The sequence below is a fragment of the Salvelinus fontinalis genome, chromosome 41 (assembly GCF_029448725.1).
Source record: "Salvelinus fontinalis isolate EN_2023a chromosome 41, ASM2944872v1, whole genome shotgun sequence".
NCBI lineage: Eukaryota > Metazoa > Chordata > Actinopteri > Salmoniformes > Salmonidae > Salvelinus > Salvelinus fontinalis.
In genome coordinates, this window is record NC_074705.1 from 18,471,125 (window position 1) to 18,494,264 (window position 23,140).

Below are 23,140 nucleotides of genomic sequence, written 5' to 3' on the forward strand. Positions count from 1 at the left end.
TTGCAGACGGCTATTCAGTCTCTGCCTGGATTTCCCAGCAATCCACGCGCGGCGCTGACCAAAACCATCGTTCACCTTGGACGTTTTTACTTCACCTAGCCACAGTTTACTGTAAACACGGCCGTCAACCTTCTTTTCGATACAACCCACCGGCAACAGCAGCCTGAGACGAAATCTAACAATAAACTCCCTTGCTTTCGATCTTCAACAGAACACGTTTAGAAGAGAACATGATTAGAACCCCTCCTCCCTCCTCCTTTCTTTATCAGCATTTACAGGCTGGCAACGGGCCGAAACAAGAAATAAAACAGTGAAGGCTTGAACAAATAACAAAAAGACACACACCAAAGACGGTGATTCGTCTAAAAATACCACAGACCTGTCAGAAAAGGGGGTGGAGAACTGAGGCTGATGTGTTACAGAGACGCAAGAGTCTAACTCAACAAAAACACCGCTTCATAAAGAATTCACTTCACTAGGTTCTAGGCCACTGTGTCCACGTATCTAAGCCACTGTGTCCAGGTGATAGAGAAACACTATCTAAGCACCTGTCTAAGGCGTTTTTCAGTGTCAAGGAGTTTAGCCTCACATCTTTCCAGTTTAAAAACTAGACCTAGAAAACTATGATGTATTTATATGGAGTTTTGAATTTTTTTTGGGGGGGGGGGGGGGGGTAGTAGGTATTTTCCCATTGATATGTGTTGATATTTGAACTCCCCTGTCAATGGAACAGTACGCAGTAGGGACCACTCAGGGAAATACCCAATCCTTCCCTCATTGGCTCTGGTCCAGAAAACCCCACCCTGGTCTGCACCACTTTGATTGAAGCAGGGGGGAGGGGTCTCAAGATCAGTCTAAAAAGTGGCTTTTCCCCAAAATGTCCTTCCATCTGGCAGGTGTAGTCCTTCAGCTCAGAAAGGAAATTCACAGTCCAAGCTAAGCAGAGAAAACAAAAGAGGAGATAATCTCCTCAAAATGGCCGCCTCTCTCCTTTCCTCTACCCCTCTCCTCTCTCTACTCTTTCTCCTCATGCCTCGGTGCAGCAGCGCTGCTGGTTGAGCTTCACCTTGTGCTTGAGGCCGTCGTACAGCTCAAAGTTGTAGTTCTCCAGCGTGGTAGAACTACGCGATGACAGGCCACTGTAGGAGCACGTGCAGTAGAGCAGCAGGCCGGCGCACACAGCGCCCAGCAACACGCCCAGGGAGCTCATAACGATGATGGTGACCAGGATGGGGTCCAGCGTGTACAGCCACGAGTTGTCCTTCTCTGCCGAGGAGGAGACGAGCGTCTCCGGTTGCTCGGAGGACGGGGCCGCCGTACTCAACTCCTTGGGGAACGCCCAGCCTGGACGAGAGGAGAAAGAGAGAGCGAAATAGAGGAGAGAGAGAAGAGAGAGGAGGGGAGAGGGAGCGAGAGAGAGGAGGAGAGGAGAGAAAAAGAGAGATGCTTATTAGAAGCTAGGCATTTTTTCACATTTGGAAAAACATTTTGCCGTAATGGACACATAAAATACATTGTAGTTGATGGAAACACTTACCTCCATCAAACTGGTTCCTGCCATTAAAAAGTCTGCTGTCTCCAAACTCTGGTCTCTTATCTATGAGAGAAGAAGATACAACAGAACGATTGTACAGCGTATGCACAATGCCAAGTATCCATACAGTACATTTTGGTTTCGTGCAATAATGTAAGCTGTCTATGTCAATCTTCCTTCACTGTAATTACTAATTAATGACTATAATATGTGTTGCGACTGCTATAGCCCAATGACGTACAGACACATGCCACAATGTAGAAAAATATCACTTTATTACCACAGACCATATTCACATTCATTTAACTATTTCAAAACACACGTTTCACATTGCTCACAAAGAGGTGCAAAGCCCAAGTAAAGTATCAGCAAACAATTTTACCACCATCATCATCATCCTCATCCTACAAATAGATTATGCACTGAGCTCTAAACAGATGAAGATATAATCAAACACAGTGCCCTCCTGGCTTCCACCCACTGCGTTACGATGTGGTGTGATCATCATGAGATACCAATGGGTATCAACACTGAGAGTGGTGCTTAGAAGTGCTCAAGCCTCGCCCTCCGCTCAACCCCCCCCCCCAAAATTCAACCCGCCGCTGTTTTTTGAAAACGGCACTTTCACTTCAGGTTTATTGTCATCTTGAGAAGTGTGTGTGCAACACTTGGCATATGGACAGAGGTGGGAGTAATTGCTTGGCAAGAACACCTTAACTGGAGCCCTCAACGAGAATCATTAATATGGTCTCCAGGGGCAACGGCTGTTGGCTGCTGGTGTGTGTGTGTGCCGGGGGAGGGGTGTATGTGCGCCTGTGTGAGAGAGAGTGTATGTGGGTGCAGGAGACGGGGAAAAGAGAAAAGTGCTTACTACAGCCTAAATAAATGTTATCCCTCCATTACCTGATTAGAGATATTAAGAGCTTGGAGAGGACCTACAGTGAGATGGACAGAGTGGGGGTGCCCAACCCCCAGTTGATTTAAAAGCACATTGTGAGAGGGTGCCAAAAGAACTTCTCTTTGCTCTGAGAAAACTAAAAAGCCTGATCACCACACACATTCACCCCACTCAATGTGGCCCGTATAGCCCTTATCAAAACCCCCAGATAACATAGTGGCTTCCATAGAAATGTTTTATTTAATACTATGGAGGCATCACTCTAACCCAAACACATTTGGTTGTCCTACTTAAAGGGACAGTTCATTACAAACTCAAAGTTTGTCAGATGCTTTCAGACCTGGGAATTACAAATCAAATCAAATGTATTTATATAGCCCTTTGTACATCAGCTAATATCTCGAAGTGCTGTACAGAAATCCAGCCTAAAACCCCAAACAGCAAGCAATGCAGGTGTAGAAGCACGGTGGCTAGGAAACACTCCATGGAAAGGCCAAAACCTAGGAAGAAACCTAGAGAGGAACCAGGCTATGAGGGGTGGCCAGACCTCTTCTGGCTGTGCCGGGTGAATTGGTCTTATGTTGAGATAAGTTCACATCCCAGGCCACCGGCTGTAAATGGAAGCACCATCATTTACTGATTTAGTTGTTCATATTTTCCACTCTTTCGGGGTTGAGGCATGTAGGTGGATCTACACAACTATGGGACGTGGACTCATCTCATAGACTGCTTTTGAGATCGGAAAGCACCTGTGACATATTTGGTGGTTAAATGGGCAGGAATTGAACTAAACTACCTCTGGATGTACTATAATGGTGAGATAGATAACTGTTTATCATTAAAGGGATAGTTCACGCAAAATTAAATATTGTTTTTCTTCCCCTGAAAGCAGTCTATAGAATCCATGCTTAGGCTTTATTTACATGGCCACCGTTTTGTAATTTGGGTGAACTTCCCCTTTAAGGGCCATCTGATTCTCAGAGCTCTACATAACCACTAACAAACCAACTTAAATATGCGCTAGCTATTATCATAATTGGGCCTGGTCCCATTTGAAACATATTTCCAATTATCTTGGCCACCAGTTGTTATACCATTACATTCCTTGCCATTTTGTTTATACCCTCAACTTTCTAATGAGGGATGACCTGCCAGCATCCATCTTAAGTGATAGGGAAGCATTGTTTGTAGTTTGTCTTTGGTTTCTATGTTTTGGAGCATTCTCAACTAAGAGCACACGCAACAGAAGACAGAAAAATGGCTTCCGGCTGTTTGAGAGTATTTCATAGGAGTTGGATGTGGGGCTTACCAGCCACATGTTGTCACATGGGTGACGCCATTGAGGACTTTCCAAGATAGAACACAAACAATGTGGGAATGAACATTAATCACTGATGATGATGATGATGATGATATTATAAAGAGAGGGACTCTGCTCACAGACTGACTGAGGGGTCATATTCAATCAAAAGCTCGATGCAGGGTTTCCGGTGTGGGACGACTAAAATGTTATTCTTGAGCTGCGCGAAAGAGATCGATTCCTCAGGTCAATAAGAGTGACACATAAAAACGTCATATTCAAACATGCTTTTTTTGTTTGTCGTACACTGGTAATACCCAATAACCCGGCCCACTCATAATAAAACAAAACATAGTTACAGTGTATCTATTTAACATCTCCTTCAGTAATAGTAACACTGACATCTCAGCAGCCTGCCCTGAAACACTGTCTTCACAATGAAGTAGATCCTGTAGAGCATCCACTGTCTCTGACTAACATTCCCCCTCTTCTCTCTCTCTTCTCTTTCTCTCTGAGTGTTGCCAGCAGAGCTGTCAGTAAGACAGTATCTTTCGCTTGTCTGTTTGTGGTCTGACAGCGCTGGATGTTTTACATGGCTGGACCACTACACCCACACCGGGCCGGGAGGTTAGACCACACTGAGTGTCTCCGTGCTGGCGTGATTCCAGGAAGCCCATGGGATAGGAACCAGAACCAGAACCAATAGTCCTGTAAGGCTGGAGGTTGGGTCTGAAACAAGCCAATCACATAGATCGCTTCAGCTCCACGTAGTCCGTAGACACATTCCAGTTATAGAAATAGTATTGGAAGAGCTAGTCTGTGAACAGTAACATCCACCGCTGATGAAAGCAGGACCCAGAAAATGTCACTGTCAATACCACTCCAATCCTTGTCCCCCGTGGCATCATCCATGAGCCATCAAAAGGGGAGGGGTTTAGCTGTAAGGCCCACCTCTTCCTTTCAGCAGAGGGCATATGTTTGGTGGCCGTGGTTGTCTAGCCTCACGGTGAGCACGGGCTCCGTCCCTGGAGCGGCTGTTACCGGGTTACTGGCTGAGCACTGGGAGTACTGAAAGACCTGGGACTGGCTGTGGTAGGCCACAGAGAGCTGGCTCTTCTTCGCTGCCAGCCTTCGTCGATGGCAACAGAGCGCTCGTACCAAGATGGCCACTGCCAGGAGTATCAGGGCACCCCCGGCGGCCACGAGGTAGTACCAGAGGGTGGGTACCAGTGGCAGCGCCAACGTGTCTACTGTGGGGTCACTCCCGACAGGAACACCTCCCCCTGGTGGAGAGATAAGGAATATGTTGGCTCGGGGTGTGGGGGGTGCAAGCAAAGCACATCCAATGGACTTTGTTTTGGTGTTTATTTTTCTCCCCTGTGGCTTTCCATCACATGAACAGCAGGCGTACGAGCACATGGGCATGCACAAGCATGCCGGCTCAAACGGGGAAAAAAGTTATTCATCACAGACAATGGCTGAAATAAATCAAACGCATCAGGGTTTTTTTAAATCTGAGGATTGAAGCTTGGGGTTGCAGTCGATGGCGAGAGAGGTGATTCTCACACTAAGAGCAGTGGAGCATAGCTACGGATTGTCAATGAGTCTGTGGGATTGAATTGATCCAATGAATAAAGCTCTCATGTAATAACTTGGTGTGAAACAAAGGGCGTGGTAATTAGCTGTAACAGAAAGCACACACACACACAGATATACACAGAGACCCACTGGACAGACTAATTCACTTGTCAACAAACAAATTCAGTTTGAAAGAAATCAAACCAAAGAGGTTTCAAGCATTGGGGTTGATTTATGATTGAAACCTGGGTTGGATCAAGACACAAACTATAAGTTGCTGACTGTTTGTAAATTCAATTGAAAAATCACTGATGCAATGTTATGTGACTACGCTGACGAAGTAAAATGCTTTTTCCCCCAATGATCAGCCACTATTTCCTGTTGGTACAGGAAGTTCCAATGCTCCACTGACCAATCATAAGACCCCATAGGAATGTTCTGGATTGTTCTCCCTTTAATTTGGCGACAGTGATGGAATTTGTTTGGCAGGTTCAAAATGGATTTCCTTGGAAAACACATTGCTCTGATCTGTTCAAGTCTTTGTTTTCGTTGCTCTCTTGGCCAGTTCTTTCCTCCTCAAGCCAAGAAGTATCTCAGTGGAGACCCTCACCAACACCCAAACACAGCTCCTCTACTTCAATCCTATGAACCCCTCTCACATTCTTTGCGAAATCGCTGTCTTCCAAGACGCAAGCACTCCTATTCATACAGGTCGGTGAAATCACACGCCGACAACCGTTTCCAAGCACTCCTATTCATACAGGTCGGTGAAATCACACGCCGACAACAGTTTCCACGCACTCTTAGGTCTAAGCTAAGAAAAAGGAACAAAAGTTTAAGGGGCCGAGAGGTTAGAGAGAAAGCGAGAGATAGCTGAGAGACTCCATGTACGGTGTAGAGTTGAAGCCACCCTGAGTATTCGACCATGTCACATAATTACAGAGGGAAATGGTGCGTGTACCTGCCACTGCACTGTGCACACACGCTCATTAGACAGAGCTGAGAGGACGAGAGAGACACCGGCGTCGCAGCTGAGTCACTCTATTTAATTACGTTTCACTACGAAGTGTGTGTGTTTGTGTGTGTGCGTGGGGGTGTGGCGGTGTGCATGAGTCTGTGCGTGTGTGTGTGAGTGTGCGTGGGGGTGTGCATGAGTCTGTGTATCTATGTGCGTGCGTCACGGTGGAGGAAGAAATTGCACACATCACACACACAAATTCCCAAGCTCTTATCTTATTGGAACCAGCAGCCAAAAACACTATATCAAGTAATAACATCAATCCCCTATAGCTCTCCCAATATTTCTATTGAGGCAGACAGTTCATTTAAAACCATGGATGTCAACGCAATAGTATGAATTTCTCTGCAATAAACCGGATTCTGCTGGATTCAGTGGGCTCTGATGTCGTTTGATGATGTCTGGATGCTGATGACGATTCTGGGAATCGTTTGTCACCAAGGCAGCATTAATCAAGTGGCGAACACAGCTCTTGCACACCCATTTCTATTGATTGGACTGGGCTTGTCACGTGGGTGCCATCAAGCAAAGCTCCCATTAGCCAAAGCTAATACAGTGCAGCGCAGCGAGCAGGAAGCGGACACATTTGCACAGGAAGTGACATCATTACCCGGCTAAAGAGGCGCAAACTCACCTGTCATGTCGGGAAGGAAGGCAACGAAGGGTTCTGAAAGAGAGAAACAAACAAGACTGTTTATAACCTGTACAATAGCTAGGAAAGTCAGCCAAAAACAGTAAAACAAATAGAATTTGGATTTAATTTTTGTGGGCAGTGATATCACTCTATTGCCTATTGACAGCTTTCTTAATACTTCAACTCAAAAGAAATACAATGAAAGAGCATGTGGGTATGTCTCTTCTTGGGCAGAATGCAATGTCAAAGTGTGTGTTATTGTGAGTTGGGAGACTTGGAGGGCGACTGTGGGAAGTTTGAGTCATTCAAAGTTGTGGAGTCCAGTTGAGCTGGGAAGGTTGCTGCCTGGCTGGCTGACTGCACACACAACGTTCAGTCTGATTGACTTGGAATGGCAACAAAAAGCTTGGGGGCCTGTGAGAGGGGCGACTTGGGAAGTGGGGCCTTTTTTGGCTGTAACACCAATGTGCTGTGAACAAACTCGACTGCGCTGGTTGATAAGAACACTCCCAGCATGCCTTGGGAATGAGGAAGAAGGAGAAAATGTGTAGAGGGGGAGAGGAGTGGAGGCACTTCCACACCGGTTGACAGAGGGGGGACGGGTTTTCATCTTTCGTCTAACAACTCTTCCTCCTCCTCCTCCTCCCGTACACATGCACACTCACTACCCCCCCCCCCCCCCCCCCCCCCCCCCCCCCCCCCCCTCCCCACACACACACAGCCCAACTCCATGAAGTCAAACTCGATGATGGCAGGTTTCTGGCTCAGAACCCACAGTCTGTCTGTGATCTGTTTAAGACCTACTCCTAAACCTCCCTGCTCTGGCTAGATTAAAAGCCCAGCGCACACACAGGCACGCACACACACACACACACACACGCGCGCGCGCACACACCAGTGCCGGATCTATTGCTTTGACGGCTCTGGAAAGCTCTGTTTACAGATACGAGAGAAGAAGAAATCTAATGAAACATAGATTAGCATCGCGGGGGCCCAAGGGGCGTTTATGGCCTACTTTCCATTCTTCCTTTCTTTTTCTGGCAGAGGAATAACACTCCACTCTTTCGTTCATTCTCTCTCCTTTCATCTCCTCGCTACGGCTTTCAGAAGTACCAGTCAGTCTGTCCCCAAGATTCTGATGAGGGAACGTGGGGTGTGTGTTTGGGTGTGTGTGTGTGTAGTGGGGTGTTTAGAGCACAACTGGAGTGACAAGTCGGGGACCCCAGGGTAGAAGAGGAGGAGGAGGAGGTAGAGATGGAATGAAGGGATGATGGAGAGAGAGAGATAGAGGGAGGAACAGAAGTTGAGTGGTGTGGTGGTGGGATGACAGAGGAAAATAACTGGGGTGCTGGAGGGTCAGGTGTGTGTATGCGTGTCAGTGAGTGTGTGTACACGTGTTTGTATGATCTGCAGACTTACGTGTGCACTCCTCCAGAGGTGTACCAGAATTCATGTGGATGTTGTCGATCATGATATGGCCCTTGGTTCCGTGGTCAACGAAGCCTTCCATAACCACCTGAGAGGAGGAGGAAGAGTAGGGGGAGGAGGAGGAAGAGGGGGGGAAGGAGGAGGAAGAGGAAGGAAGAGGAAGCGTAAGGGAAGGAAGAGGAAGAGTAGGGGAAGGAAGAGGAAGAGTAGGGGAAGGAAGAGGAAGAGTAGGGGGAGGAGGAGGAAGAGGGGGGGAAGGAGGAGGAAGAGGAAGGAAGAGGAAGCGTAAGGGAAGGAAGAGGAAGCGTAGGGGAAGGAAGAGGAAGAGTAGGGGAAGGAGGAGGAAGAGTAGGGGAAGGAAGAGGAAGCGTAGGGGAAGGAAGAGGAAGAGTAGGGGAAGGAGGAGGAAGAGTAGGGGAAGGAAGAGGAAGAGTAGGGGAAGGAAGAGGAAGAGTAGGGGAAGGAAGAGGAAGAGTAGGGGAAGGAAGAGGAAGAGTAGGGGAAGGAGGAGGAAGAGGAGGGGAAGGAGGAGGAAGAGGAAGGGGAAGGAAGCGTAGGGGAAGGAAGAGGAAGCGTAGGGGAAGGAAGAGGAAGCGTAGGGGAAGGAAGAGGAAGCGTAAGGGAAGGAAGAGGAAGAGTAGGGGAAGGAGGAGGAAGAGTAGGGGAAGGAAGAGGAAGAGTAGGGGAAGGAAGAGGAAGAGTAGGGGAAGGAAGAGGAAGAGTAGGGGAAGGAAGAGGAAGAGTAGGGGAAGGAGGAGGAAGAGTAGGGGAAGGAAGAGGAAGAGTAGGGGAAGGAAGAGGAAGAGTAGGGGAAGGAAGAGGAAGAGTAGGGGAAGGAAGAGGAAGAGTAGGGGAAGGAGGAGGAAGAGGAGGGGAAGGAGGAGGAAGAGGAAGGGGAAGGAAGCGTAGGGGAAGGAAGAGGAAGCGTAGGGGAAGGAAGAGGAAGCGTAGGGGAAGGAAGAGGAAGCGTAAGGGAAGGAAGAGGAAGCGTAGGGGAAGGAAGAGGAAGCGTAGGGGAAGGAAGAGGAAGCGTAGGGGAAGGAAGAGGAAGCGTAGGGGAAGGAAGAGGAAGAGTAGGGGAAGGAAGAGGAAGAGTAGGGGAAGGAAGAGGAAGAGTAGGGGAAGGAAGAGGAAGAGTAGGGGAAGGAAGAGGAAGAGTAGGGGAAGGAAGAGGAAGAGTAGGGGAAGGAAGAGGAAGCGTAGGGGAAGGAAGAGGAAGCGTAGGGGAAGGAAGAGGAAGAGGAAGAGGAAGAGGGGAAGGAAGAGGAAGCATAGGGGAAGGAAGAGGAGGAGGAAGAGGAAGAGGGGAAGGAAGAGGAAGCGTAGGGGAAGGAAGAGGAAGCGTAGGGGAAGGAAGAGGAAGCGTAGGGGAAGGAAGAGGAAGCGTAGGGGAAGGAAGAGGAAGAGTAGGGGAAGGAAGAGGAAGAGTAGGGGAAGGAAGAGGAAGAGTAGGGGAAGGAAGAGGAAGAGTAGGGGAAGGAAGAGGAAGCGTAGGGGAAGGAAGAGGAAGCGTAGGGGAAGGAAGAGGAAGCGTAGGGGAAGGAAGAGGAAGCGTAGGGGAAGGAAGAGGAAGCGTAGGGGAAGGAAGAGGAAGAGTAGGGGAAGGAAGAGGAAGAGTAGGGGAAGGAAGAGGAAGCGTAGGGGAAGGAAGAGGAAGCGTAGGGGAAGGAAGAGGAAGCGTAGGGGAAGGAAGAGGAAGCGTAGGGGAAGGAAGAGGAAGCGTAGGGGAAGGAAGAGGAAGCGTAGGGGAAGGAAGAGGAAGAGTAGGGGAAGGAAGAGGAAGCATATGGGAAGGAAGAGGAAGCATATGGGAAGGAAGAGGAAGAGTAGGGGAAGGAAGAGGAGGAGGAAGAGGAAGAGGGGAAGGAAGAGGAAGCGTATGGGGAAGGAAGAGGAAGCGTATGGGGAAGGAAGAGGAAGCGTAGGGGAAGGAAGAGGAAGCATAGGGGAAGGAAGAGGAGGAGGAAGAGGAAGAGGGGAAGGAAGAGGAAGCGTAGGGGAAGGAAGAGGAAGCGTAGGGGAAGGAAGAGGAAGCGTAGGGGAAGGAAGAGGAAGCGTAGGGGAAGGAAGAGGAAGCGTAGGGGAAGGAAGAGGAAGAGTAGGGGAAGGAAGAGGAAGAGTAGGGGAAGGAAGAGGAAGCGTAGGGGAAGGAAGAGGAAGCGTAGGGGAAGGAAGAGGAAGCGTAGGGGAAGGAAGAGGAAGCGTAGGGGAAGGAAGAGGAAGCGTAGGGGAAGGAAGAGGAAGAGTAGGGGAAGGAAGAGGAAGAGTAGGGGAAGGAAGAGGAAGCGTAGGGGAAGGAAGAGGAAGCGTAGGGGAAGGAAGAGGAAGCGTAGGGGAAGGAAGAGGAAGCGTAGGGGAAGGAAGAGGAAGAGTAGGGGAAGGAAGAGGAAGAGTAGGGGAAGGAAGAGGAAGCGTAGGGGAAGGAAGAGGAAGCGTAGGGGAAGGAAGAGGAAGCGTAGGGGAAGGAAGAGGAAGCGTAAGGGAAGGAAGAGGAAGCGTAGGGGAAGGAAGAGGAAGCGTAGGGGAAGGAAGAGGAAGCGTAGGGGAAGGAAGAGGAAGAGTAGGGGAAGGAAGAGGAAGAGTAGGGGAAGGAAGAGGAAGCGTAGGGGAAGGAAGAGGAAGCGTATGGGGAAGGAAGAGGAAGCGTAGGGGAAGGAAGAGGAAGAGTAGGGGAAGGAAGAGGAAGCATATGGGAAGGAAGAGGAAGAGTAGGGGAAGGAAGAGGAAGCGTAGGGGAAGGAAGAGGAAGCGTAGGGGAAGGAAGAGGAAGCGTATGGGGAAGGAAGAGGAAGCGTAGGGGAAGGAAGAGGAAGCGTAGGGGAAGGAAGAGGAGGAGGAAGAGGAAGAGGGGAAGGAAGAGGAAGCGTAGGGGAAGGAAGAGGAAGCGTAGGGGAAGGAAGAGGAAGCGTAGGGGAAGGAGGAGGAAGAGTAGGGGAATGAAGAGGAAGAGTAAAGGAAGGAAGAGGAGGAGGAGGAAGAGTAAGGGAAGGAGGAGGAGGAAGATTAGGGGAAGAAGAAACAAATGACCTACATGTAGATGCAGGGATATATCTTATACATAAAATCGCTGCAACACATAACCACTAGTAATATACTTGTACTTGTTTCTCCAGCTAACTCCAACAGACTATTTTCATGGGAGGGAGCAAGCTGACGCCCGAATACCTGGAACTCTTTGGGGGATCGGGGCAGGATGGTACGACCCTCCTTCCAAACGGGGCCCTGGTTGCCGTGGAGTGCCCAGAGAAGGGTCTCCTCGTGGTGGGCATCGCGGAGAAGGATGCGCAGGGTGCCCTGGGCCTCTCCCCACAGCTGGTAGGAGAAGAGCAGGCAGAGAGGCCCCGTGTCGAGTCCCACCATGGGGCTTAGGATCCTGGCTCGCTGCTGCTCCGTCTTGGAGTTGGCTTCGATGTACAGGTAGCTATTCAGGTCTGCGTGGGGAAGGGAGACAACGCAGTGGTGGGTTTAGAGACTTGAGATGTTGCAGTGAGGGGAACACATGGGAAATACATGCACACACACGAGGGAGTGTACACACACACACACGTGCGCACATCAACACACACAAGAATAAAACCACACAATAGCACAACTACAAGGTCAGACTTACAATAGCACAGGGATATGATCCATACCAAAACACGTCTAACAGAAGAATAGGGTCAGTGAGAGAGTCAAGCACAAAGGGAAGGGGATGAATTCACAGCCAACCCAAGGGAGCCATTCCCATTGCTATTCAGGTCGACCCAGTAGTCAATAGCATTGTGTGAAACACAGTCAGTTGTTTATGGAAGAAGATGTTTAGTTAGTATATTGGATGTGGACTTGGAACACTGACGCTGGGGGGGGGGGGGGGGGGGGGTGTAGAGTTAAGTGGGCGATGGACCAGTATCAACACAATCCTGACAAAATCACCTGTGCTTTATCGCAGTGTGTGTTAGAGCAGTTAGGTGAGGGAACCACAGATAAAAATCATCGCGCGTGTGAATATTGTCCAAGAGGCACAACGAAGTGACGGATATTGGAGTCGCCATATTCCAACTGAATGTTCATGTATAAACCGTTGTATATTAAACTGACATGAATGATGTAATATATACATAAATAGTATATGTTATGTCCCCTGTACCCAGGCAACAGGTGTCTATCTTCAAAATCTGATTAAAACGATCATTTTGACCCCATGGACTTTCCGTCCTCGCATCTATAGCTCCATCTACAAAAATGTTTGGTGATTACATTTCTCCAGTTCGATCCCTCAGCTTCATAGAAAACATTCGATTTTTTTCATAGAAAACACTTTTTTATTCAGGAATGGCCCTTTATTGCTGTTTAGTTGAAGCTAGACCTTAAAAACAGAACTCGATGAGCACAGTGCACAATGTCATAGTCATTGACCTCGATTGTGATGCAGCTGTGATGTCATCCGGACACCTGTGAAGCCACGTTCTAGAAGTCGGCCACATCACTTAGGCACTTGAAAGCATTGCCTGTCACATCGCTATCTGCTCTGAACAATTAAAAAGAAAACATATAATTACAACAACTTCTTTCAATAATGGACTATCTCCAATATCTGAGCCAGTTTGGGCCCCTCCATCCCTTCCCTCTGGACCAGTTCACCTGGTTAGTGTTGAGGATGGTTCCTAAGGACGTTCTCGCCGCATGGCTGAAAACACAGATGACAAGAGGATCTCCCGTGCCTGGAGTGGCTGCCTACCAGAACCTGAACCAGGTTTGTTTGGCCTAGATTATAGTGAGTAGTCTGAAATGGCAATTTATACCCTATATAGCTAGGGAAATACTTTTGACCAGAGCCCTGGGTCTAGGGCGGGTTTCTCAAAAACACTTTGAGACAAATAAAGCCCTTTTTTACATCAGTATGAGTACGATCTGATTTGATGATTGATTCATTGCAGGGACAATGGCAAAGTCCATTTTTGAATACACCACCTGGAGGCCAGTTCCAGCCCAACTCAGCCCCTGCCACCTTCCAGCCAATCTCCAGCTATGGACAAGACCAGGATCATTTTATGGACTGGAAAGAGGGGCCCCAGATCAACAACAACAAACAAGTGCATTGTCATCAGGATGTGGAGGCAATGGATGTCAATGATGTTGTGGAGGTGAAAGACAACAGCCAATCAGTAGCCACTTGGCAGGCAACAGTCTGGCCCAGTCAATCAGCACCTAAAGGCCAGGCAACAGTCTGTCCCAGCCAGTCAGCAGCCACTACCAAGAACACAGTCTGGCCCAACCAATCAGCAGTCACTACCAAGACAACAGTCTGGCCCAGCCAATCAGCAGCTGCTACATTTTGGTCATCCAGCCAGCAGAATGCCGCTATGTTTTGTCCAACGAGCCAGACAGCAGTCTCCAACAACCAATCGGCAGCCTTCGCTAAGAGAGATGGGGGCGATATGACGAGCAGCAGCGTTCATCAGGACTATGACCCCAAGAGGAGGAGGATGTAAATGTGAGGGACTCTGAGGGTCATCTGTCACTCAAACGGAGGGTCTTTCTCACGGCCTAAAGACTCAGTTCAACACAGGGACTTCAACGTGCGGATCACAGCATAAGACGCTGCGGAACCGCACGCGGGACTATTTTCGATAGAAAAATAAAAGTTGGATTTATTGCAAACTAAATTCAGCGTTGTTCTTCTGTGTCCATGTTATGGTTACTGTAGCCACATGTACATCGTAAAAGAATGTGCTGTCGTGGAGGGAACTAAATCGTTGATTTGATTATATTACAGGTTTAGACCACCTGTTTAAGGACAGCAATCCGCATCCGCAATGTCAATTCAGATAAACCCATAACAAGTGAGTTAACACTTTGTCAAGGACATGTACACCCTGCAATGTGTGCCTAACTTGAATCTGGGAGACGACTGAAATCTGAGTTGTATGTGAGAGGGAGAGAAAGCGTACTACATTCAAGTGCGTATTATACCGTGCAGTACAGTATGTGCATGTGTGTGTAGCCACCCTAATAGTCCGTCTAGCAGATCACACAGTAGTATCTGTGGAGGGGAAGAAGACTTCATCCACGATGACAGCCCCCCTCTGCTCTCCAGTGTGTGTGTCACACCAGACAGCGTGTGTGACAGGGTCTCCCTTGGCCCTTCCAAACACCACCGTGTGTGGAAGGAGCCCTCCCATTCAGCACCATACGGCACTGTCTATCACTGTGTGTCTATCTGTGTGTGTGAGTGTGTGTGTGACTGTGTGTATGAGTGTGTGTGTGTGTGTGTGCGCGCGCGTGTGTGTATGCGTGTGTGCACGTGTGGTGTCTTCACCACACAGGAAACGTCCCCACTTTATCAAACTGATCTTAATGTGTTCGCAGATAACCCCCATCTCCCTACACCTCGGGTGAACCCAGCGTCTCTGAACGCTCCCCCCATTGTTCCGCAGCTTGTTCGGCAGACAGCTCATAATCGAGAGGGGCGCGTTCACGGGATGTGATGCAACAGCATTATTAATCCATTTTCCGCAGCAGTCTCCTGCGGCGAGCGAAGACGAGGAGAACTCAGTCTACAAACGCAGGCCTCGTTGTGGACGCCGCCAGCACCACACGTTGATACGCTACGGCGCGAGTTCTCCAGCTGTTAGTTTTTCACATTTTAAAAGAGAGAGATCGAGAGGTTACTGGGTCTGGGTTTTCTGGGTCACGAGAGAGATAAAGGGAGGGAGGGAGAGAGAGAGAAAGAGGCAGAGAGCACAGGAGAGTGAGACAGAGAGAGAAAGGGTGAATGGGAGAGAGAGAAAGGGAGAATGAGAGAGAGAGAGAGAAAGGGAGAATGAGTAAGAGAGAGAGAGAGAGAATGAGTAAGAGAGAGAGAATGAGTGAGAGAGAGAAAGGGAGAGAATGAGTGAGAGAGAGAAAGGGAGAGAATGAGTGAGAGAGAGAAAGGGAGAGAATGAGTGAGAAAGAGAGAGAGAGAGAAAATGGGAGAGAGAGAAAGGGAGAATGAGTGAGGCTAATGATGATTTGGCTACAATCTTCGACCTACATACCCAGGGATTCCCCAATCTAAAGCCCAGGTGACATCAGAGACTCCCAACCACTTTGAGCATGAGCAGGTCCTGAAACTCCCCCTTCAATTCTTCACAGCTGCAGCTCGTTAAATATTTCATGGGCCCCATTCGAAATATATCAAAACCAATGAATTTTAAAACAAGGTCAGGATAACAATCCCTTTAACCCCCAGTGCCTGAGTCCCGAATGGCCCCCTATTCCCTATTATAGTGCACTACTTTTGACCAGGACCCATAGGACCGTCTCATAGGGACCTGGTCAAAAGTAGTGCACCACATAGCAAATAGGATGCCATTTATAGCACAGTCAGTGTAAGAAAACCTCAAAGAAAAACTCCAAACTGCTCATATCTTTAATTAATATGCCAAAAGCTTCACTCTTTTTTTGATCTGGGGGTATGTATAAAGGGAACTTAATAATTGCTCTAAGTACATGGAAGTCTACTTAGAGAGCCAGAGATTTGCCTGCAAGGTAATCGAGGGGCAGGAAAGCGCGGCTGGGAATAATGGTTTTCCTGGTTTTTCCTCTGGAATCTCTTGCCTCTGTCGTTAATAAGTGCTACTGGTTCTTAACTTTTTCCTGCCCAGAACGCTCCCGGGAACAATCCGTTAGCATCACAGAGTTGTAGCGCAGTCACATAGAGCAGACTGGATGAGTTACACATTATACGTGTGTGCGTGCGTGTACGTCTGTGTGGTTGTGTGTCACACAGAGTTTTTGTACATCCACACGTTCACAAACACTAAACAAGGACTTTACTGTATATCAAGCTAAATTAGCCCAAGTGGCTATCTAACCTCTTTCTTGTCTTCTGAACATGGTTGTGGTGAACCACCATTGCCAACTCTGACTTAGGTAGGGAAGCTCGCTGTGCTATGCTCAGGGAGACTTACCGGTGGGGGGCAGAGTGAGGTCCAGGCTGGGCCCCTGGGCTGGGGCTTTGGAGCTGTTGTGGAGGGACCAATGGAGCGAGGCGCTGGGGTCGTGAGTCCAGCCACACAGACCCTGCTCAAAGTCACACACACCACCCATGGATGGAGGGGAGGAGCTAGCTCCTGGAGAGAAAGGGTGGGAGAGGGACGGAGAAAGAGAAAGAGAGAGATAGAGCGAGAGACATCAACCATCAAACATTCTACAATAACATCCACTACCGTTCAAAAGGTTGGGGGCACTTAGAAATGTCCTTGTTTTTGAAAGAAAAGCAAACATTTTTGCCCATTAAAATAACATCAAATTGATCAGAAATACAGTGTAGACATTGTTAATGTTGTAAATGACTATTATAGCTGGAAGCGACTGATTTTTTATGAAATATCTACATAGGCGTACAGAGGCCCATTATCAGCGACCATCACTCCTGTGTTCCAATGGCACGTTGTGTTAGCTAATCTAAGTTTATCATTTTAAAAGTCTAATTGATGCTCCAGATACTCAACTTGTCTAAAGAAGGCCAGTTTTATTGCTTCTTTAATCAGGACAACAGTTTTCAGCTGTGCTAACATAATTGCAAAAGGGTTTTCTAATGATCAATTAGCCTTTTAAAATGCTAAACGTGGATTAGCTAACACAACGTGCCATTGGAACACAGGAGTGACGGTCGCTGATAATGGGCCTCTGTAGATATTCCATTAAAAATCAGCCGTTTCCAGCTACAATAGTCATTTACAACCTTAGAAATGTCCACACTGTATTTCTGATCAATTTGATGTTATTTTAATGGACATATTTTTGTTGCTTTTCTTTCAAAAGCAAGGACATTTCTAAGTGACCCCAAACTTTTGAACGGTAGTGTACATACAAACATAAATTATCTATATGCAACATTTCCACATAGCATGCTTACAGACACTCACCTCTGCTCGCCCGCTGGGCAGTGCTGCTCTCCATTGGACCAGACAAAGTGGGAGTGGCTGTGTTGGCCAGAGTGCTGGTTTCTATGGAGACACAACACATAAGTGTTGTCAGTTACATCCAAGATGCTCAACATGAAACATACTCAATGTAACATACTCAAACAAACAAACACCGCTCTGTGAATGTGACCACAGCTTTCTGAGTAATCAACAGTTTGCCCATGAATACAATTTCTCAATCTCTCCTTCTCACAGACTCGCGCTCACTCCACACGCCTAAACGAGAGTCTGAGGTCATCTCCCTCGCTCCCTCCCTCCTGTCCTCCCTCCCTTCCCCTCCCAGTTGAGGTGACAGGCTGAGCCAGGTGGTGATAACCCAGTCATGTTGTGTCTCTTAGCCCAGACATCTCCCTCCCTCCATGGGTCTCGACCGTCTCCACTGTCTCCACCTCCATCCCTAAGCCCAGTCAGACCAGCTGCTGAGGCCCTGGCAGGACAGGCCAGACACCACTGGCTCCATGGGTGATGGATGGGTCTAGCTAGTTCACCTTGGAATGGATGATCACACACACACACACACACACACACTCCTTCCAGCGGCACATGGCCTACAGACTGCATTAGGAATGTTATCGGCAATAAGTAGCCATGTTATTGGGACCAGATGGGACAACCCTGGTTTCGTTATGCAAAGACAGAGGGAAAGGTTTGGGTCATCCCTGCTTTCCAACCACAGTCTAACCAAGGTCCTAATCATATTATCATACACCCATGGCCCCCATATATCGCATCATGGGAATTTGTGGAAACTCTGTTCCAAACTCTGTTCCAAACTCTGTTCCTAACCCTGTTCCAAAAGTTTGGGAACCACTGCCTTAAGAGTATACCGTACATTCGACTTGTGCTTTTGGATCATTTCTATGTAAAAATGTGTATCCAAGATGGCAACAACAACAACAAAAATCCAAGCATTCATACATTCGACGACAAACATGGAGGGAAGTTGATTACGTTGTCCATATTACAGACAGACTGAAAGCGAGTCCTGCTGAGAGCGAAACTAGTCCCGCTGGGAATGAGGCTGTCCTAATATGGACACCATGGATGATTGATCATTTGACATTTTACCGTGACACAACTGCCTGCGAGGAAAAACATTTGACGGATGAAATGAATGAAACGAACACAGCCGGACGTCTGGCGCTGTGGGAAAAACACCGCTAAAATAGCGCTACATGAAAGAACAGCGCCCAGCTGTTGAGGTCTCTGACTGCGTGACATTAGCCTAACGGTAATGTCACACCCTGCAAAGAGGCAATTAGTTGGCCTAACAGATTTTAATCACCGAGGAGCTATGGGTACCCCACCGGCAATACATGACCCGCCTACTCCTCCCTAACCCTTTTCACATCAGAGGACCGTGTATCCTGTTATTTTATCCCCCTTAGCGCAAGCCATTCCTCCAAGCCATTGCATCTCTGTGCTTTCAAAGGTCAGGCCTTGTCACAGTGTAAACGGCTTGACCTTTAAGGGGTGTGACACGAGTGTGTGTGTGTGTCTGTCTGTGTCTGCGTGTGCGTGTATGACAGAGGTGTCAGGGGTAACGGGAGAGAGACGAGGAGCTATGACCTGCCTGCCTCTCCCCGAGGGCTCTCCACTCCTTGACATGTGTGAGGAAGCAGCTACAGAGCTGCGCCGAGAGGCCGGCCCTTATACAGTATCACTGTGCCTTTCTCCTAGTGCAGGAGGGCCTCCTTGTGCAGGAGGGCCTCCTCGTGCAGCAGAAGCAGGACTAACCGTGCAGGGAGAGGATCCCCTCACGCATCAGAAGGCCTCCTCATGCAGGGAGAGGGACCCTCATGCAGGAATAGCCCCTTCAAATCAATTCAAATTTGATTTGTCACGTGCTGAATACAACAGACCTTACAGTGAAATGCGTACTTACAAGCCATTAACCAACAACGCTTTAAGAATTGTAAGGGGAAAAAAGATAAGTAAAAAATAGAAAATAAAAGTAACAAATAATTAAACAGCAGCAGTAAAATAACAATAGTGAGGCTATGTACAGGGGGTACAGGTACAGAGTCAATGCGCGGGGACACCGGTTAGTCGAGGAGGCTGAGGAAGCACTGCACTTCAGACCGGAAAGGAGTACAGGGCCTATATGTATCAAGTGTCTTATAGTAGGAAGGCTGTTTCAGGATCTACTCAGCGTTCGATGTTATGTCATTTATTGTGATCTAAAAGGCCAAACCGATCCTAAATCAGGAGTCCTACTCTGAGACGCCTGATACAAACTGCACCCGGGGAAGTGTCATGTTACAGAGAATACACTGAACAGCGCTCCACCTCTTCCCCTTCCTCACTGTTCTCAATTCCCCCCAGCCCCCTACTCCGCTCCTTCTCTTCTGGAAAACAGCCATAGCTCTCTCCAAAGAATATGACTCGGCAAAATATGAGCAACAAAAAAAAGGCAATTATGTAAAGAGCCTCTGTAAAACAGACACACACACACACACAACCGACATTGTGCATGCTGGAAATTCCCTGCCGGACATGTAGGGTTAAGTGTTATAAGAGTGGGTCACCACCCCCTGTGACACCCACGTCACATGGTAAGCGAGAAAACGCTGGCGCAAACAAGAGTGCAGAGACACAAACACAGCAGAGCCTTAGCATCCTCCCCACACTCTGGATTAATCATTATCAAAAGGATTTTTTTTTACCGTTATTTTACCAGGTAAGTTGACTGAGAACACGTTCTCATTTGCAGCAACCAGCAACGATAGTTACAGGGGAGAGGAGGGGGATGAATGAGCCAATTGTAAACTGGGGATTATCAGGTGACCATGATGGTTTGAGGGCCAGATTGGGAATTTAGCCAGGACACCGGGGTTAACACCCCTACTCTTACGATAAGTGCCATGGGATCTTTAATGACCTCAGAGAGTCAGGACACCCGTTTAACGTCCCATCCGAAAGACGGCACCCTATACAGGACAGTGTCCCCAATCACTGCCCTGGGGCATTGGGATATTTTTTTTTAGACCAGAGGAAAGAGTGCCTCCTACTGGCCCTCCAACACCACTTCCAGCAGCATCTGGTCTCCCATCCAGGGACTGACCAGGACCAACCCTGCTTAGCTTCAGAAGCAAGCCAGCGGTGGTATGCTGCTGGAATAAGACACTGGGCTCCATTTTCGGCAGGCATTAAACCAGCGCAAGTGTCAAACGCACACTCCTTTACAAATTCGACCTGTTAAAGCCGGCGCTCTTCTATTTTCAAACCCTAGCGCCAGGATTGGTAATTTAACTGTTTTATATGGGCTCACTTGTGCTGAGGTGGGAGGGGTGGCATTGTTTTAGCCGTGTCCTTAAAAACCTGCGCCAATTTCAGGCAGCGCTCGTGGAGATATTTAAGACCGACCAAATCTGGTTTTAGCAATAACGCGGTTGTTTATGGCACGGATTTTGACAGCAGAAGTGCAGCCGATCCAGCCATGACGTACAGTGCCCATGTGCACATGGAACGAGAGAGATGTACTTGTACCGTAAACCCCGTATGTAGTATACATAAAATAAAATAAAATCCCATTTCGTTTAATTTTATTAAAAAACAAGTATAGCCTTTCCTCCTCAATATAGGCTGTTTTTTTTGTCTTGCCCAATGCATTTTTTTTCTGCCCAATGCATTCACTCACTTTGGAATACAGCTTAAATCACCAAAGCTTTATTAAAAGATCAAGTTTGGGAGCCTTTTTTTTTATCGATGTACGTTATTTTAGCCAGCTCCTGTTGTTATTTTGCATGTGCGTAAAACCCCCTCTAACGCAGGCTATATGCCCATCATTGAAACAGGTTTGCTTGTTTTCTGTTTCGTTAAAAACATTAAAACACATTACCTCTTTGGCTACCCTTACCCTACTATAACGAAAGCTGGTTGAACAGCAATGTGTCTGGTGTCTTTCTTATCCTGGCCATGCATTAGCCAAAAAAGGTTTCTAAATGTTTCACTCTTAGTGCGCATGCTTTTGCATTATTCACATAGGCTGGTATACATCCCCATTCCAAAAGAGCACATCTTGTCCTGTTACCAAAGACGTACTCCGCCAAACAGTTTCAAATGATTCAGTCCTATAACGCCATATCAACGGTAGGCCCAGGCTATACATTGCTTATTGAGAACGTGCCTCGCGCATACAATACAATTCACAGGAGCGTAGTATTTTTTTCATTGAAGCCAATTACAACAATGTTGTCTGTCAACACTCCAAACATATTGAGTAAACACTGTTTTTTTTTTTACTGTTGGTATTACTCATTAGTATAGCCTATGCTATTCAATCCACAATGGACTAGGAAGAGGCTATTTCGTGCCCCCAGCCTAATTGGAGTTGACGACAACGCAAAGACGTCAATAACCTGAGACAACAGCATGCAGTATTGAGCTATGACATGTGTCGATAGGCCAATGAGTGTCACACCTATAATTTATTCATAATGAATCAACATTATTTAAAAAAAGATGCCAAAAATACTGTGTTTCAATGTCAAACTTGCATTTCTTTTTTTGTCCTCTGTGATGTCTATAAAGTGTGAATTGAATACATTTCAACTCTATACCTGACATGGTGTCTTCTTTTACAGGGGGCTTTGGTTTAAGCCCATAACCATGTGTGTGAGGTGTATACTTTTGTTTCAAAGTAGATTTGTTTAAGACTACCGAGAATCACTCTGTGTGACCCTGATTTAGCCCACTGCAGTAAAAGGTTAAAACAGAGCCCAATATGTCCTTGAAGACTGTGAAACAAAGCCTAAGAGAAACCTCCAAAGTTGATCTTGAAAGAAGACACCAGGCAGAGATATCCAGGCAGAGTTTTGTTTTCGATGCGTATGTGTGTGCATAAGTGTGTGTGTGTATGTAAGAAATGAGACCAAAGAGCCTGGAATGGACAGCAGAGAACAGAGAGAGGGGGGGAGGGGGGGTGATGATGAGAAACAGAAGAGGAGAGGAGGAAGAAAAATGAACAAAAACATTTACAGACCCACGCACTATGCCTAAGGGTGGGAACAGAGAGAGGTGAGAACAGAGCCATGTGTGGGATTTAACAGTGAGAGAGGGAGATAGTTGGGGGCAAGAGGAAGACGGAGGATAGAGGGAGAGACCGAGTGAGAGACCGAGTTAAAGAGAAACAGAGAGAGGAGCGAAAGAGAGGTGATGGGAGCAAAAAGGAGGGGTGACAAAAGATGTGCAATCCTCCCTCCTGTGTTGCGAGGCACAGCACTCCAACCCTTCCCGCTCACGCACTGGGAACACTTGTGGACCGAATGCTCTGTTGAACACCACTGTGGTGTTAAACTACTCCATCTCTCTGGGATCTCCTCCGTGTCCAATAAAGAGGAGCCTGTGACTGATTGCATTAGCACAGGGCTTTCACCTGGTCTCAATGCCTTTTACACGTGGCAGGGTTAACATCGGGACGGCTGTGGCTGTAGCGGCTGTGGCTCAAGGTGAAGGGTTGCCGGTTTGAACCCCAGTGCCTGTGTGTAGACCCCACTGGGGGCGGCAGCAGGAAGGTATGGGGTGAGGAGGGAGCGACAGAGGACAGCAAGGAGAGAGAGAGATGTAGGGAGGGGAGGAATGCAGCTCATTTGTCAGTCTTTCATGTAGGCCAATCGTGGGTGTGGTACTGAGGGTCCCAAACAAAGGGCGCTTATCTGTTATTCTGACAGAGAGAGAGCGTGTTTGTGTCCTCTTGTTCCGTGTTAATGGAGGGTCCTGAGCCTGGTTTCCCCTCTCTAATGGCGTAGTGATGGCGTAGTGAGCGAGTCAGAGAAGAGTGGGATTAAAAAG

At 47.8% G+C, this 23,140-nt stretch overlaps 1 protein-coding gene across 2 annotated transcripts in view; it reads right to left on the reverse strand.

The window, feature by feature from the left end:
• Nucleotides 1-661: 661 nt before the first annotated feature.
• Nucleotides 662-23,140, reverse strand: part of LOC129840684 (neuropilin-2-like) — an 84,085-nt gene continuing 61,606 nt past the window's right edge. Inside the window, exons 11-17 of one of the 2 annotated variants that reach the window (XM_055908755.1) lie at nucleotides 17,288-17,368; nucleotides 16,328-16,489; nucleotides 11,556-11,821; nucleotides 8,382-8,478; nucleotides 6,963-6,995; nucleotides 1,538-1,597; nucleotides 662-1,344 (exon numbers count right to left, since the gene is read on the reverse strand). In XM_055908755.1, coding sequence (XP_055764730.1) covers nucleotides 1,028-1,344; nucleotides 1,538-1,597; nucleotides 6,963-6,995; nucleotides 8,382-8,478; nucleotides 11,556-11,821; nucleotides 16,328-16,489; nucleotides 17,288-17,368 — 1,016 coding nt within the window. In that variant the 3' untranslated portion in view covers nucleotides 662-1,027. Of the gene's footprint in view, nucleotides 1,345-1,537; nucleotides 1,598-1,787; nucleotides 5,016-6,962; nucleotides 6,996-8,381; nucleotides 8,479-11,555; nucleotides 11,822-16,327; nucleotides 16,490-17,287; nucleotides 17,369-23,140 lie in introns of those variants that run through there. The other variant, XM_055908757.1, reaches the window with a different exon arrangement.